This window comes from Pan troglodytes, chromosome 7, assembly GCF_028858775.2.
Source record: "Pan troglodytes isolate AG18354 chromosome 7, NHGRI_mPanTro3-v2.0_pri, whole genome shotgun sequence".
Classification (NCBI taxonomy): Eukaryota; Metazoa; Chordata; class Mammalia; order Primates; family Hominidae; genus Pan; species Pan troglodytes.
This window is the reverse complement of record NC_072405.2, coordinates 7,501-26,823: the sequence shown is the minus strand read 5'-3', so window position 1 is coordinate 26,823 and position 19,323 is coordinate 7,501. Positions and strand designations below refer to the sequence as shown.

At 33.3% G+C, this 19,323-nt stretch overlaps 1 protein-coding gene across 1 annotated transcript in view; it reads left to right on the top strand.

The window, feature by feature from the left end:
• Positions 1 to 10,453, top strand: part of LOC134810802 (MAM and LDL-receptor class A domain-containing protein 1-like) — a 52,228-nt gene extending 41,775 nt beyond the window's left edge. Inside the window, exon 3 of the mRNA XM_063816835.1 lies at positions 9,306 to 10,453. Within this exon, the coding sequence (XP_063672905.1) occupies positions 9,306 to 9,526 (221 nt within the window). The 3' untranslated portion in view covers positions 9,527 to 10,453. The remainder of the gene's footprint in view (positions 1 to 9,305) is intronic.
• Positions 10,454 to 19,323: the final 8,870 nt, after the last annotated feature.

Genomic DNA, 19,323 nt, shown 5'->3' with positions numbered 1-19,323 from the left:
AAGAGGGTTAAGATGGCATTGAAAGATAACACACACACACACACACACACACACACAAAATAATATTATTTCACTGCACCAGATTCTGCAGTTCAGACAAATGAACTATGTAAATGTGAATCTCAGAAAGACACAAAATGAGCTCAACCAGGGATGTGATGAAAAATGGCAAACACATGGATAAACCTAAATATACGAATGAATGGCAAGTACATATTGTATGTTGAATGTTTATATACTGCTGGGAAGTATAGAATTACTTTGGAAACTGGTTTGGCATTATCACCTAAGGTTGAAATTGTACATACCCCGTAACCAAGCAATTCCATTTCTAGATACATAAGGAGAAATGTGCAAAATGAGAAAACAATACCTTAGAAGAATCAACCCCAAAATCATTAACGGTGGAATGGCTAACTACAATATATTTTCATATAATAAAACACTAGACAGCATTCAGAATTACTGAATTACAATATACACATTAACACTAATGAATTAAAGTACTATCTTGAGGAAAATACCATATGGCGTTGGTTAAAATCTCTAATCATTATAATCTCTGTTGCTGATACAGAGAAAGCTTCCATTCATCTAAAGTTAAAAACCCAAATACCATTTTATTTAAAAAGGACCTCCCTGATGTTTACTATATTCTGTCACTATTATTAGAATTTTAAAATGTTAGGCCAGCTACGGTGGCTCATGCCTGTAATCCCAGCACTTTGGGAGGCCGAGGTGGGCAGATCACGAGGTCAGAGATCGAGACCATCCTGGCTAACACGGTGAAACCCCATCTCTACCAAAAACACAAAAAAACTAGCCAGGTGTGGTGGCACACGCCTGTAGTCCCAGCTACTTGGGAGGCTGAGGCAGGAGATTCACTTGAACCCGGGAGGTGAAGGTTGCAGTGAGCCGAGATGTCACCACTGCACTCCATCCTGGGCAACAGAGCGAGATTCTGTCTCAAAAAAATAAAAAAGTTAACTCATTTAATCACATAACAACCTAATGAAATAGAAACTGTGAGAGGATATTTGGTGCACCTGCAAATGAAAAAAAATCATAAAAGCAAATAAATGAAAAATAATTCAGTGTACTACTCACCTTGAGAGATGAGCAATGAGGGGTTAGAATCAGCAAGAAAGACACTGGAGGCTTCAAAACTATCAGGAGATTGACATTTCATAAACTGGTAAGTTCATATCTTTTATTCTTTAAAGCAGGCATATATTTTACTCATTTTTATTCATGTGTAATAAAAATTTATACATTTCATAATAAAATGTAAATAAGTGAGAAAAGTTTGTGCTGCTCAATAGACTAGTCGATCAAAACTGGCTATATATATAAATTAGATTATAATCATAGATAATATACAATAAAGTCTAAAGTAAAGACTTAAATGTGCAAACCACAACTATCAAAATTTAAAAATTATAGAAACATCTCGAATATTAGAGAAAAAAAATTAGAGAAACTTTAAGGCATTAATCATAGAAGAAGTGATTGATAAATTAAAGGTCATTAAATTTTTTTTAGTTTGAAGGACACCATACAAAACAAAAAGACATTTCACAGACTAGGAGAATATATTTGTCATACAGATAAATAAGAGGATTAGAATGGAGTATGTGGAATATAAACCTGTAAATAAGAAAACTATAATCCAATTGGAAAAAGAATAGGAGATATGAACCATCAGTTATAAGCCAGAGCAAAATACCAAAGTGGCCCTTTAAAAGTATGTATTTAAAAATATTTCATTTTAAATTTTATCTTTTATTTATTTTTATTATATTTTAAGTTCTGGGATACATGTGTAGAACGTGCAGGTTTGTTACATAGGTATACATGTGCCATGGTGGTTTGCTGCACCCATTAACCGTTCATCTAGGTTTTAAGCCGCGCATGCATTAGGTATTTGTCCTAATGCTATCCCTCCCCTTGCCCTCCACCCACCACAGGCTCCGGTGTGTAATATTCCTCTCCTTGTGTCCATGTGTTCTTGTTGTTCAACTGCCACTGTGAGTGAGAACATGTGGTGTTTGGTTTTCCGTTCCTGTGTTAGTTTGCTGAGAATGATGGTTTCCAGCTTCATCCAAGTCCCTGCAAAGGACATGAACTCATTCTTTTTTATGGCTGCATAGTATTCCATGGTGTATATGTGCCACATTTTCTTTATCCAGTCTATCATTGATGGACATTTGGGTTGGTTCCAAATGTTTGCTATTGTAAATAGTGCTGCAATAAACATATGTGTGCATGTATCTTTATAGCAGAATAATTTATAATCCTTTGGGTATATATCCAGTAATGGGATTCCTGGGTCAAATGGTATTTCTGGTTCGAAATCCTTGAGGAATCGCCACACTGTCTTCCACAACGGTTAAACTAATTTACACTCTCACCCAAAATATTTCTTGATGTAAAAATTACATAATTTTTACAATCTCAATAATTTTCATAATTTCCATAATTGGGAAAATACAAATTAAAATGTCAAATGTGAAATGCAAGGATGTGGAGCAACAGGAATTCATGTTCATTGCTGGTAGAAATACCAAGTTATATAGCTGCTTTGAAAAAGGTTTGATATTTTCTTCTAGAATTAAACATAGTCTTACCATGTCATCCAGCAATCAAGTGCTTTAGTATTTACCCAAATGAGTATATTCACACAAAAAACCTAGATACAGATAGGTGTTTATAGCAGCTTTATTCACAATTGCTAAAACATGGAAGCAACCAGGATGTCCTTCAGTAGATACATAGGTAATAAACTGGATCACATCCAGAGAAAAATATTATTCAATGCTAAATAAATGAGCTGTCAAGCTGAGATATGAAGGAAATTTACCTGCCTGTTACTAAGCAGAAGAAGCCAGTATGAAAAGGCTACATACCTTATGATTCTGACAATATGACATTCTGGAAAAAAGCGAAACTATGGAGGTAGTAAAAACATTAGTGTTTGCCATTGTTTAGGGGAGAGGGTGGGATGCATAGATGGAGGATTTTTAGAGCAGTAAAACTAGTCTGCATGATACTGTAATTGCTGATCTAAGTGCTGACAGGAATAGGGTGTCAGATTTGGGGTTGATGAGAACAAAAAGATATGCCAGTGTCCAACAAGCATATGAAAACATGCTCAACATGATCAAATAAGGAAAATGGAAATCAAAACCACAATGAGACATCACCTCATACCCATTAGGATGGCCACTATCCAAATAATAAAAAATAGCATTAGTGAGACTATAGAAAGATCAAAATTCTTGTGCATTCTTGGTGGGACTGTAAAGTGGTTTAGCCGTTATGGAAAGCAGTATGACCATTCCTCAAAAAATTAAAAATAGAATTATCCTATGATGTAGCAATGCTACTTTCAGATACATATCCAAAATAATTCAAGCAGAATCTTGAGATTTTTGCCTCCCCTTGTTCATTGCTACATTATTCACAATAGCTAAGAGGTGGAAGAACCCAAATGTCTATTAACAGATGATTGGATAAAGAAAATGTGGTATATACGTACAATGGAATATCATGCAGCCTTAAGGGGGAAGGAAATCCCATCACATGCTACCACATAGATGCTGTGGACTGAACATATTTTCCCAAAATTTATATGTTGACATTCCAACCCCCAACGTCATGGTATTTGTATGTGGGGATAATTAGGTCAGGAGAGTAAAGCTTTCATGGATGGAATCAATGCCTTTATAAAAAGACAGGAGAGAGCTTGCTTTTTCTCTCCCTATTCTCTACCATTTGAGGATACAAGGAGAAAATGGCCGTCAGCAAACCAGGAAGTGGGCCAGACACCACTTCTGCTGGCACCTTGAGCTTACACTTCCCAGCCTTCAGAACTAAGATAAATAAATGGCTGTTTAAGACACTCAGTGTGTAATGTGTTATAGCAGCCTGAACTGACTAAGACAATGGATTAACCTCGAGGACATCATGCTAAGCTAAATAAGCCAGTCAGGAAAGTACAACCATTGTAGGACTCAACTCATATGAATTATTTAAGGTAGTCAATATCATAGAAACAAATGTAGAAAGGTGCTTGCCGAGAGCTGGGGGGAGGGAGGAAGGAAGGAGAACAAGTGTTTAATGGATATAGTTTCTGGTTTTTGAGATTAAAAAAAGCTCTAAAGATCTGTTGTACAACCTTGTGAATAGCCTTAATACTATTTACCACAATAAAAACAATTAGAAAACAAACATGAGAAAATACAAATTGGTACAAACTAGTATTTGGATAAGGGTCCCTCTGAAGGCATTAGTGAAGGGGTAGAAAGAGGAAGAATGAGGTCTGAGCATTATAGAAAGGTTTTCTTTCTTTCTATTCTTTCTTCCTCATTTATTTGTTAATATAAGGATCTGAAACAATGCTATAATAACAATTTACTTAGTCTTAGTGGTGGAGTCATGTATCTATTATATAATTTTCTTAATTTGTATGAATGTTTAAAGTTATTCATAATTAAAGTCATTTTTTTAAAGAAAAGATGTAATTGAATCTGAAGCAGTTCAGTCGATGTCTTCTTTGTCTCAAATGCAAAGTTATTGACACTCAATTCGCTGGGCTTCTGTCCTGCCCTGAAATGTTCTTCTCTTGAAGGAAGAATAATAAAATCAGAAATCGGCCGGGTGAGGTAATCCCAGCACTTTGGGAGGCCAAGGCGGGCGGATCACGAGGTCAGGAGATCAAGACCATCCTGGTTAACACAGTGAAACCCCGTCTCTACTAAAAATACAAAAAAATTAGCCTGGCATGGTGGCGGGCGCTTGTAGTCCCCGCTACTTAGGTGGCTGAGGCAGGAGAATGGTGTGAACCCGGGAGGCGGAGCTTGCAGTGAGCTGAGATCGTGACACTGCACTCCAGCCTGGTCGACAGAGCGAGACTCTGTCTCAAAAAATAAAAATAAAAATAAAATAAAAAATAAAATCAGAAATCAGTAAATCCTAGGTATTTGTGACTAGAAGTGTATTATCGAGCAAGTTTAAAGTAGTACAGTCAGTGAAGAACATCATATATGTGTTTCCATTTAGCTGTTTATTGAAGTTTCTGTGTATTAAGGTAAGATGATTAATTGTAAATGTCTACTTCCATAAATATACATAATATACAGCAATTGTGAAGAATAGGAAAACATGTGTGATCCACTGTTTTTTAAGACTTTTACTGTTCTAGTAATGTGTATTTACCCTGAGCTTGGAACACAAATTTACCCATTCTCTCTTGAAATTAATGCATTTCAAAATGGCTGCCTAAATTGGAGCATAGAACATTTTTCTCAGTGCAAATGACAGTCATCTCTGTGGAATTAAAATCTTTGTCTTAAACTAAAACTTTATTATCTAAATATGGAACAAACCAGCTTGGATGAGCATGTGCTAAAGTGAAAGAACTTGACATCCTGCTTTGGTTAAAGGAAAACTTTCATTGAAACTTTGAAGAAATACGTCACTTTCCAGATGCCATTTTTGATATAGGACATACAAATAAAAAGTTTACATGCATCTTCTAATGCATTTTAATTATATATTTTTTTTCAGTAAAATTATGTAAGTAAATTATGCTCTGAAATGGCACAACAAATTTAGCGATCAAATTAGAAGATTATTTTTAAGACCTTGTATTTAAACATTTTAAAAGGATGATTTTCAAAGAAATTTGTTCCATATATTCCCCTGAGACACATAAAATATCCATCAACCTGGCCATTGAATGTTTTGCAGTTCTCAGCAAATTCCCTCAGAAGTGATTTTTATAATCTCATTATAGATTTATTTGAAAATAATTTTTCATCAAGGCTAGCGAATTTTTCTTTCTCTGATTCAAACTCTGTCCTTCAAGATCTTCAAAGTCATCGGCATTCAGAAATGATAAAATGATTGTCTTTTTAATTTTTTTTCACATTTTATTATAACTTTGGATTCATCAGATTTCTATGGAAGGTAATAACTTTCACCTCTAATTGGGTTCTTATTTTTGCTCAATGACTTAGACGTGAGTATATCCAACTGGATGTGAGATAAAGTTTCCAACCTGTTAGGATCTCCTTTTTTGTGTGTTGTTGTCATTGGCTTTCTATTTTAGGATAGAAAATATTTCTTTTTACATTTATTTTATTTTGATTGTTTAATTTTTTATTTTTTGTTTGGGTTGGGGGGTGGGAAGGTGGGGTCTTACTCTGTCACCCAGACCAGAGTGCAGTGGTGTGATCTCGGCTCACTGCAGCCTCAACCTCCCCAACTCAAGTGATTTTCTCACCTCAGCCTCCCACGTAGTTGGAACTACAGGTGTGGGCCACCATGCCCAGCTAATTTTTGTAGTTTTTTATTTTTGTAGAGATGAGGTTTCAACATGTTGCCCAGGCTAGTCTCAAAATCCTGAGCTCAAGTGATCCACCTGCCTTAGCCTCCCAAAGTGCTGGGATTATAGGTGTGAGCCACCACACCTGGTGAGAAAATATTTCTTATCCCTAAAAACTGACTCCTCTTCTATGTTTTATATATCTGATCTTGGGGAATAGAATGCTCATTTACTTAACAATCGATTAATCATTTCAAACTCACCCCTATGGGATCAGAATACTATTTCCTTGGTCTTAATCTCTCATGTAGACTGAGCTGTATCTGGCAGCCTAATATTCCTGGTCTCTCTTCATCCTCTTATTCATTCCTTCCCAGAGGAAGGAAGAGCAACAATGGATTGGTGAGTTTTCAAGAAGAATCTGAGTATGCATGCCTGGTCCCTCACCTCCTCTTTTCTTTTTAATGTTTACTAGCTGAGGAAATATGAAATCTGGTCAACTCTTCCTTGCTATAGTTTCACACAGGGTAGCCTGGAAGACACAGTTCGGGGTCTTATTTCTGGGTTTCACATTTTAGAAGACCACTTGTCTACAGAAATAGGAAATTTTCTTCAGGATTAGCTATATCAATAAAAAGTTGATATTTTGATCTATCTTCCATCTTAGGTCTTAATTGCCTCTGCATTTGAGCTAAGAAATAAACTACTAGTTATTGGACTTTCCCCAGATTCCCAACAGCATGTAAATCCCCAGTCCTCCAGATACTGGACGTTTAGTATTGCTCAGATTTTTGCTCTTTCCTTTAAACCATCTCTGTTTTGGTTTATTAGTTGACTGGATTAAAGAAAGAGGTTAACTATTCTAACTATTATTTTTTTTTCAGTGTTAGAGCAACCCACAATTCATGCTTCACACTGATGCCAAAAAGTACATCCTGAAATAGACATTTTATATCTTGTTATTTCTCCATATTTTTGTGTGTTTATTTCAGACTCCCAAGTTGATTTCAGCTGGCTCTTTATGGTAACTGTCTACTCTCCAGTTCCATATCTAATGAGTCAATCAGACGCATGCTTTATTATCATATCACCAGATATTATCGTGTTAAATTCTCACAGTATTTAAAATAAAAAAAACAGTTTAATGTATTTCCATGCATTCACACAAGTTTTTTCTCGTTGCCCATAAAGACTTTGTATTCTTTTTCACCTAGCAAGATGAGCTCATCAACCTTTGAAAGTCAGTTTAAGCATCAGTTTGCCAAGGCATCTTATTTGACTCCCATCTGATATTTGGTTTTCCTCTGTTTTCTTTCAATACACTGTGAAATCTTCCATTTGTTATTTTATTCATTCATCCACTCTGGTATTCATTCATCCGTCCGTCCATCCATCCATCCGTCCGTCCATCCATCCATCCATCCATCCATCCATCCATCCATCTATCTGTCCATTTATTCACTTGTCAATGTCAGTATACCTACCATATGCCATGGTCTGTGAATTGTGCTATGGATGCAGGGATGAAAGATACCATTCTTGCTTCCCTGGAGTTATATTTTTACCATAAATTTATCCCAAATACCTGTAATGAAAGATACATCTGACTGCCTTGTCCACTAGATGTAAACTATTTAATGGCAGAGATGGCATATTTGACTTGTGTTCTGTGCAGAAAACGCACGAGGAGAGAAGGAAAGACACACACACAATACCTTTAAGGGTAAACAAGCTTTATCCCACATAAATAGCAATGCAGATATAATAAGCAAATGATATAAGCAAATTAACATAAGCAAATTTATATAATAAGCAAATGATATAATAAGTAAATTGCAATGGGAAAGGGAGAAGGGAAAAATATATACATATTTACACTCACCAGACTATGGAGGATTCACCACCAAACTGGGAAGCAACAGCCTGGGCTCCAGAGTTGGACACTGCACTCACCAGACAATGGAGGATTCACCACTAGGCCCGGAAGCAGTGGCCTAGGCTGCAGAGTTGGCCAGTCATCCATGCACAGAGGAGGAGAGGTCTCATGAAGCTTCGGAGCAGCCTGGGACCCTAGCTCTTTTTGTAATGAGTTGTATGGCATGAGGTCCATTCACAAGGGTCCTTTGTGACTGGGCCCAAGGAACACAAAAAGGTTGACTTGTTTTGTGACTGTCTGTTGTTTTTCAATAACTAACATATAGGAATAGATTGAAATAGAGATTTCTTCTAAACAACACTGGATGAAAGCCTGAAGGGGCTCACACAACCCGTTCTGGGACTTCGTGATCATTCTTTGTGTCCATGTTCAATTTAGTTCAGGTTTAATATTTAACTTTTTCTCCACAGCGTGGATTCCCTGCATCTACCACGTGTATGGCACAGACATGTTATCAATACATGTTTATTGAATAACTTATAAATCAGTCATCATGTATAAATGTCTTCCATCCTCAGTAATTTCAGAAATTGTAGTCTTGTATAAAATTTCTAGATGAGGATTTCAGGTTTGACTCTTTCCTGAAACCTTGAATTTTAAATAAGTGAAAATATGTTAAACAAAGATGAGGAGATGTTAGATTTATTGTAGCAGTGGAAGGACAAAGGTTATTTACCTAGTAAATTAGAAAGTTATTTAGATCTTTACTCTGGCTCTTAATTCCAGAATCTGAAACTCCCTTGGTTCCTGCTGATTCTCTAAGCCCTGGCCTTGGGCCTCCCATTGATTTGGTGAGCTCTGAATAGCTTTCCAATAATTTCCATCTGTACCTTCATCATTTTTCATGATCGAAGATGTTTAGTTATTTACTGTTACTAAAAAGAAGAACCTCAATTTTATTTTAGCAGAGTAGCTGATACTACCCACTATTCTCTATGATATTGTGAGGCATATTTAGAAAGCTTCATTGTGTAAAATCTCTAAAGAAGTAGAAAACCAGAAAACCTGCTAAATGATGCCTGTATATTATTTCTTATCAAGGTAATTTGCCAGCAGACCTCCCAACTCCACCAGAAACGTCAGTTCCTGTAACATTACCTCCACGCAACTGCACAGACAATGAATTTGTCTGCATGTCTGATGACCACTGCATCGAAAAAATGCAGAAATGTGATTTTAAATATGACTGCCCTGACAAATCAGATGAAGCATCCTGTGGTAGGTGGATTCTTAAAATTTGTTTAAATATTGCCACAAAATAGAAAATACAAGTGTAATCTCTAAGTAGCACAGCCTAGCATCATAGTTAGATATTTTCAACATGAGTTAGGGCAACTTCTAAATGTAACAGTTATTCATACAGAAAATTGTAATGGAAGAATCAGAATGCATTTTCTGCCAGGCCCAGTAAGTGGTAAGTGTCTTTAGATTAATGTTTTGGATTCAAAACTATCGTTTTCACAAACTTTACTTGACTCTGGGAGTAGCATTTAGTAGCTCTTTCCATCCATTCCCTTTGATCTGTACTCCTGACACTATAAAATAGGGAATGTTTAGGGAGGTAGCTTTATAATACTGTCAAATTAATTCATTCAAATTTTGCCATTGCCAAAATGCACATACAACATTAGTACTATTAAAATATGCGGAGTTCATGAGAAAACCTATCTTAATGCAAATGAGACTTTTATCCCCTGTGTCCTGGTTTTTACCTGCCAATTCAATGGCTTTTCCTAAATGGATCAAAGACAAACTATTTAATTTAAAAATGGACTTCTCAGCCAAAGATACAGTCTGAGAGGAGAAAAATTAATCTGTGTCTGAATGAGCAAAGCATAAGATCAGAAGGGTAAACACTTTGAAATATCTTTCCCTTCCCTGTTCTTTATGGAGTAGCCTGTGAATTGACTGTACCATCATATTTCTCAAGTGTCTTGATAATATTAAGGGCTTAGAACAGACAGATAACACAGAGAGAGTATTGAAACCCTTGTTTTATGTCAACCTTGTGAAGAAATTCTAGGACTTAAGAAATCCAGTGAGGTTAATATGTATTCTTTTAATCTAGAAAAAAAGGTTTTTTAATGTACAAATACACCACCAATTAACTATCTAATCTAGACTAAAAAAGTCATAAAATCAAAGCTGACTCACTTCGTGCATAAGATGAGACAGTAATTAACTCAACCTAGCCAGGGATTTATATCATGCATCACAGATGGAAAATAATACAATGGAAGGTGTGGTGGTGTTCAGACTTGCTCATCGGAAGGCATTCGAATCCCCTTATGATCTTATATAAGTTGTAGTGTTTGTAAGAGTTTATACAAAACCTAATTAATTACACAAAATGAGTATCTTTAGGGAATACTGAATTTCCTCTAAGTTCAACTTTGTCATTTTAGTCATGTCGTTTATGATTAGAGGGGAAGTTTTGATAAATTCTTTAAATGTCCTAAATGAGGGCCTACTATTAAGTTATTCTTAGTCAAATAGTTTTTATAATTTTGAACAAATATAAATGAATTATTACCATTTTATTTATGAATAAACTGAGATATTGTCTCTTCCACCCTTTTCTAAGATAAAATAGTATGACAAATCTGCCTGTAAACTATGCAGATTTTCTAACTGATTTTGAAAATTGTGATAAAAACACATAACATGGCCAGGCGCAGTGGCGCACGCCTGTAATCATAGCACTTTGCGGGGCCAAGGTGAGCAGATCAGTGGAGCCAAGGAGTTTGAGACCAGCTTGGCCAACATGGCAAAACCCCATCTCTACAAAAAGAATACACAAATTAGCTGGGTGTGGTGGCGTGTGCCTGTAATAACAGGTACATACCATGTTTATACAGATAGCGGTGTAGATATTTCCATGTTTATACAGATAGCGATGTACATATTTCCATGTTTATACAGATAGTGGTGTAGATATTTCCATGTTTATAGAGGTAGCGGTGTAGATATTTCCATGTTTATAGAGGGAGCGGTGTAGATATTTCCATGTTTATAGAGATAGCGGTGTAGATATTTCCATGTTTATACAGATACCGGTGTAGATAATTCCATGTTTATACAGATAGCAGTGTAGATATTTCCATGTTTATACAGATAGCGGTGTAGATAATTCCATGTTTATAGAGATGGCGGTGTAGATATTTCCATGTTTATAGAGATGGCGGTGTAGATATTTCCATGTTTATAGAGATGGCGGTGTAGTTATTTCCATGTTTACAGAGATGGCGGTGTAAGTATTTCCATGTTTACACAGACGGCGGTGTAGATATTTCCGTGTTTATACAGATGGCAATGTACATATTTCCATGTTTATGGAGATGGCGGTGTAGATATTTCCATGGTTATACAGATGGCGGTGTAGATATTTCCATGTTTATACAATTAGTGATGTACATATTTCCATGTTTATACAGATAGCGGTGTAGATATTTCCATGTTTATAGAGGTAGCGGTGAAGATATTTCCATGTTTATAGAGGGAGCGGTATGGATATTTCCATGTTTTTACAGATGGCAGTGTAGATATTTCCATGTTTATACAGATAGCGGTGTAGAAATTTCCATGTTTATAGAGGTAGCGGTGAAGATATTTCCATGTTTATAGAGGGAGCGGTATGGATATTTCCATGTTTTTACAGATGGCAGTGTAGATATTTCCATGTTTATACAGATAGCGGTGTAGATATTTCCATGTTTATACAGATAGCGGTGTAGATATATCCATGTTTACAAGATCGCGGTGTAGATATTTCCATGTATACAGAGATAGTGGTGTAGATATTTCCACGTTTATAGAGATAGTGGTGTAGATATTTGCATGTTTATTGAGATAGCGGTGTAGATATTTCCATGTTTATAAAGGTAGTGGTGTAGATATTTCCATGTTTATACAGATAGCGGTGTAGATATTTCCATGTTTATACAGATAGCGGTGTAGATATTTCCATGTTTATACAGATAGCGGTGTTGCTATTTCCATGTTTATAGAGATAGCGGTGTATATATTTCCATTTTATACAGATAGCGGTGTAGATATTTCCATGTTTATAGAGGTAGCAGTGTAGATATTTCCATGTTTGTAGAGATAGCAGTGTAGATATTTCCATGTTTATACAGATAGCGGTGTAGATATTTTCATGTTTGTACAGATAGCGGTGTAGATATTTCCTTGTTTATACAGATAGCGGAGTAAATATTTACATGTTTATACAGATATCGGTGTAAATATTTATGTGTTTATACAGATATCAGTGTAAATATTTACATGTTTATACAGATATCTGTGTAAATATTTCTGTGTTTATACAGATATCTGCGAAAATCTATGTTCATACAGATATCTGTATTAATAATATTTACATGTTTATACAGATATCTGTATAAATATTTACATGTTTATACAGATATCTGTATAAATATTAACATGTTTATACAGATATCTGTATAAATATTAACATGTTTATACAGATATCTGTATAAATATTAACATGTTTATACAGATATCTGTATAAATATTAACATGTTTATACAGATATCTGTGTAAATAATATTTGTATGTTTATACAGATGACTGTATAAATATTTATATGTTTATACTGATAACTATAAATATGTATATGTTTATAGAAATATCTGTATAAATACTTATATGTTTATACAGATTTCTGTGTAAATATTTATATGTTTATACAGATATGTGTATAAATATTCATATGTATATACAGATATCAGTATAAATATTTTCATGTTTATACAGATATCGGTATAAATACTTATATCTTTAAACAGATAGCAGTATAAACACTTATATGTATATACAGACAGCAGTATACTTATATGTTTATACAGTCAGCGGTATAAATACTTACGTTTATGCAGACAGCGGTATAAACACTTACATGTTTATACAGATGGCAGTATAAACACTAACATGTTTATACATGTAGCGGTATAATTACATGTTTATATAGATAGCGGTATAAATATTTACATGTTTATACAGATAGCAGTATCAATATTTACATGTTTATACAGATAGCGGTATAGGTATTCACGTTTATACAGATAGCGGCATAAGTATTTACATGTTTATAAAGATAGCGGTATAAATATGTACATGTTTATACAGATAGCGGTATAAATATTTACATGATTATACAGATAGTGGTATAAATACATGTTTAAACAGATAGTGGTATAAATATCTACATGTTTATACAGACAGCGCTGTAAATATTTACATGGTTATACAGTTAGCCATGTAAATATTTATATGTTTACTCAGAGAGCAGTGTAAATATTTACATGTTTATACAGATAGCGGTGTATTTACATGTTTATACAGATAGCGGTGTATTTACATGTTTATGCAGATAGCGGTGTAAATAATTACATGTTTATACAGATAGCGGTGTAAATATTTACATGTTTATACAGATAGCGGTGTAAATATTTACATGTTTATACAGATAGCGGTGTAAATATTTACACGTTTATACAGATAGCGGTGTAAATATTAACGTGTTTATACAGATATCGGTGTAAATATTTACGTGTTTGTGCAGACATCGGTGTAAATATTTACGTGTTTATGCAGATATGTGTGTAAATATTTACGTGTTTATACAGATATCTGTGAGAATATTTGTATGTTTATACAGATAGCTGTGAAAATATATGTTCATACAGATATCTGTATGTTTATATGTTTATACAGGTAGCTGCATAAATAATATTTACATGGATATACAGATATCTGTATAAATAATATTTACATGTTTATACAGATATCTCTATAAATATTTACATGTTTATACAGATATCTGTATAAATAATATTTCTATGTTTATACAGATGACTGTACAAATAATGTTTATATATTTATACAGATAACTATAAATATTTATATGTTTATACAAATATCTGTATAAATACTTATATGTGTATACAGATTTCTGTGTAAATATTTATGTTTATACATATATGTGTATAAATGTATGTTTATACAGATAGCGATATAAATATTTTTATGTTTATACAATTATCGGTATAAATACTTATATCTTTATAGAGATAGCGGTATAAATACATATATGTTTATAGAGACAGCGGTATAAATACATGTTTATACAGACGGCGGTATAAATACATGTTTATACAGACAATGGTGTAAATACTAAAATGTTTATACAGATAGCAGTATAAATAGTTACATGTTTATACAGATAACGGTATATATACATATTTATACAGATAGCGGTGTTAATATTTACATGTTTATACAGATAACGGTGAAAATATTTACATGTTTATACAGATAGAGGTGTAAATATCTACATGTTTATACAGATAGCGGTGTGAATATTTACATGTTTATACAGATAGCGGTGAAAATATTTACATGTATATACAGATAGCGGTGTAAATACCTACATGTTTATACAGATCGCGGTGTGAATATTTACTTGTTTATACCGATAGCGGTGTAGATATTTACAGGTTTATACAGATAACGGTGTAGATATTTACCTGTTTCTACAGATAGCGGTGTAGATATTTACCTGTGTATACAGGTAGCGGTGTAGATATTTCCATGTTTATACTGATAGTGGTGTAGATATTTACATGTTTGTACAAATAGCGGTGTAGATATTTACATGTTTATACAGATAGTGGTGTAGATATTAAAATGTTTACATAGATAGTGGTGTATTTACATGTTTATACAGATATCACTGTAAATATTTACATCTTTATACATATATCTGTGTAGATATTTACATGTTTATACAGATAGCAGTGTAGGTATTTCCATGTTTATACAGATAGCAGAGTAGATATTTCCATGTTAATACAGATAGCAGAGTAGATATTTCCATGTTTATACAGATAGCGGTGCAGATATTTCCATGTTGATACAGATAGCGGGGTTCATATTTCCATGTTTATACAGATAATGGTGTAGATATTTCCATGTTTATACAGATGGTGGTGTAGGTATTTCCATGATTATACAGATGGCGGTGTAGATATTTCCATGTTTACAGACATAGCTGTGTGGATATTTCCATGTTTATAGAGACGGCGTTGTAGATATTTCCATGTTTATAGAGATGGTGGTGTAGATATTTCCATGTTTATAGAGATTGTGGTGTAGATATTTCTATGTTTATAGAGATGGGGGTGTAGATATTTCAATGTTTATACAGACGGTGATGTAGATATTTCCATGTTTATACACATGGCGGTGTAGATATTTCCATGTTTATAGAGACGGCGGTGTAGATATTTCCATGTTTATACAGATGGCGGTGCAGATATTTCCATGTTTACAGAGACGGCAGTGTAGATATTTCCATGTTTATACAGATGGTGGTGTAGATATTTCCATCTTTGTAGAGACGGCAGTGTAGATATTTCCATGTTTATACAGATGGCGGTGTAGATATTTCCATGTTTATAGGGACGGCGGTGTAGATATTTCCATGTTTATAGAGATGGCGGTGTGAATATTTCCAAGTTTATAGAGATGGCGGTGTAGATATTTTCATGTTTATAGAGATAGCGGTGTAAATATATCCATGTTTATCGAGACAGTGGTGTAGATATGTCCATGCTTATAGGCATAGTGGTTTAGATATTTCCATGTTTATAGAGACAGCGGTGTAAAAGTTTACATGTTTATAGAGATAGCGGTGTAGATATTTCCATGCTTATGCAGATAGCGGTGTAGATATTTCCATATTTATACAGATAGCGGTGTAGATATTCCCATGTTTATACAGATAGCGGTGTAGATATTTCCATGTTTATACAGATAGCGGTGTACATATTTCCATGTTTATACAGATAGAGGTGGAGATGTTTCCATGTTTATACAGATAGCGGTGTGGATATTTCCATGTTTACAAGATAGCGGTGTAGATATTTCCATGTTTATACAGATAGTGTAGATATTTCAATGTTTTTACAGGTAGCAGTGTAGATATTCCCATGTTTATAGAGATAGCTGTGTAGATATTTCCATGTTCATACAGGTAGCAGTGTGGATATTTCCATGTTTATACAGGTAGCGGTGTAGATATTTCCATGTTCATACAGGTAGCAGTGTAGATATTTCCATGTTCATACAGGTAGCAGTGTAGATATATCCACATTTATACAGATAGCTGTGTAGATATTCCCATGTTTATACAGATAGTGGTGTAAATATTTCCATGTTTATAGAGATAGCAGTGTAGATATTTCCATGTTTTTACACATAGCGGTGGAGATATTTCCATGTTTGTACAGGTAGCGGTGTAGATATTTCCATGTTTATACAGATAGCGGTGTAGATATTTCCATGTTTATACAGATATCGGTGTAGATATTTCCATGTTTATACAGATAGCGGTGTAGATATTTACATGTTTATACAGATATCGGTGTAAATATTTACGTGTTTATACAGATATCGGTGTAAATATTTACAGGTTTATACAGATGTGTGTGTAAATATTTCTGTGTTTATGCAGATATCTGCGAAAATATATGTTCATACAGATATCTGTATGTTGATATTGTTATACAGATATCTGTATTAATAATATTTACATGTTTATACAGATATCTGCATATTTACATGTTTATACAGATACCTGTATAAATAATATTTGTATGTTTATACAGATGACTGTATAAATATTTATATGTTTATACTGGTAACTATAAATATGTATATGTTTATAGAAATATCTGTATAAATACTTATATGTTTATACAGATTTCTGTGTAAATATTTATATGTTTATACAGATATGTGTATAAAGATTTATATGTTTATACAGATATCAGTATAAATATTTTCATGTTTACAGATATCGGTATAAATACTTATATCTTTAAACAGATAGCAGTGTAAATACTTATATGTTTATACGGACAGCAGTGTAAATACTTATATGTTTATACAGTCAGCGGTATAAATACTTATATGTTTATGCCGACAGCGGTATAAACACTTACATGTTTATACAGATAGTGGTATAAACAGTACCATGTTTATACAGATAGCGGTATACTTACATGTTTATATAGATAGCGGTATAAATATTTACATGTTTATACAGATAGCAGTATCAATATTTACATGTTTATACAGATAGCGGTATAGGTATTCACATGTTTATACAGATAGCGGCATAAGTATTTACAGGTTTATAAAGATAGCGGTCTAAATATTTACATGTTTATACAGATAGCGGTATAAATATTTACATGTTTAAACAGAGAGCGGTATAAATATCTACATGTTTATACTGACAGCGCTGTAAATATTTACATATTTATACAGATAGCCGTGTAAATATTTATATGTTTATTCAGATAGCGGTGTAAATATTTACATGTTTATACAGATAGCGGTGTAAATATTTACATGTTTATACAGATAGCAGTGTATTTACATGTTTATGCAGATAGCGGTGTAAATATTTACATGCTTATACAGATAGCGGTGTAAATATTTACATGTTTATACAGATAGCGGTGTTAATATTTGCATGTTTATACAGATATCGGTGTAAATATTTACGTGTTTGTACGGATATGTGTGTAAATATTTACGTGTTTATGCAGATATGTGTGTAAATATTTACGTGTTTATACAGATATCTGTGAAAAGATTTCTATGTTGATGCAGATATCTGGGAAAATATATGTTCATACAGATATCTGTATTTTTATATGTTTATACAGATATCTGTATAAATAATATTTACATGGATATACAGATATCTCTATAAATATTTACATGTTTATAGAGATATGTGTATAAATATTTGTATGTTCATACAGATGACTGTACAAATAATGTTTATACATTTATACAGATAATTATATTTATATGTTTATACAAATATCTGTATAAATATGTTTATGCAGATTTCTGTGTAAATATTTATATGTTTATACATATATGTGTATAAATATATGTTTATGCAGATAGCGCTATAAATATTTATGTTTATACAATTCTCGGTATAAATACTTATATCTTTATAGAGATAGCGGTATAAATACATATATGTTTACAGAGACAGCGGTGTGAATACTTATACGTTTATACAGACTGCGGTATAAATACTTGTATGTTTATACAGACAGCGGTATAAATACATGTTTATACAGACAGCGGTATAAATACTTACATGTTTAAACAGACAGTGGAATAAATACTTAGATGTTTCTACAGATAACGGTATAAATACATGTTTATACAGATAGCGGTATAAATACTTACATGTTTATACAGATAGCGGTATAAATACTAACATGTTTATACAGATAGCAGTATAAATAGTTACATGTTTATACAGATAACGGTATAAATACTTCTTTATACAGATAGCGGTGTTAATATTTACATGTTTATACAGATAACGGTGAAAATATTTAGATGTTTATACAGACAGCCGTGTAAATATCTACATGTTTATACAGATAACGCTGTGAATATTTACATGTTTATACAGATAGCAATGAAAATATTTACATGTATATACAGATAGCGGTGTAAATACCTACATGTTTATACAGATAGCAGTGTGAATATTTACATGTTTATACAGATAGCGGTGTAGATATTTACAGGTTTATACAGATAACGGTGTAGATATTTACCTGTTTGTACAGATAGCAGTGTAGATATTTACATGTTTATACAGGTAGTGGTGTAGATATTTCCATGTTTATACAGATAGCAGTGTAGATATTTCCATGTTTATACAGATAGAAGTGTAAATATTTACATGTTTGTACAAACAGCGATGTAGATATTTACATGTTTATACAGCTGGCAGTGTAGATATTAAAATGTTTACATAGATAGTTGTGTATTTACATGTTTATACGGATATCAGTGTAAATATTTACATCTTTATACAGATATCTGTGCAGATATTTCCATGTTTCTACAGATAGCAGTGTAGACATTTCCATGTTTATCCAGCTAGCAGTGTAGATATTTCCATGTTTATACAGACAGCGGTGTAGACATT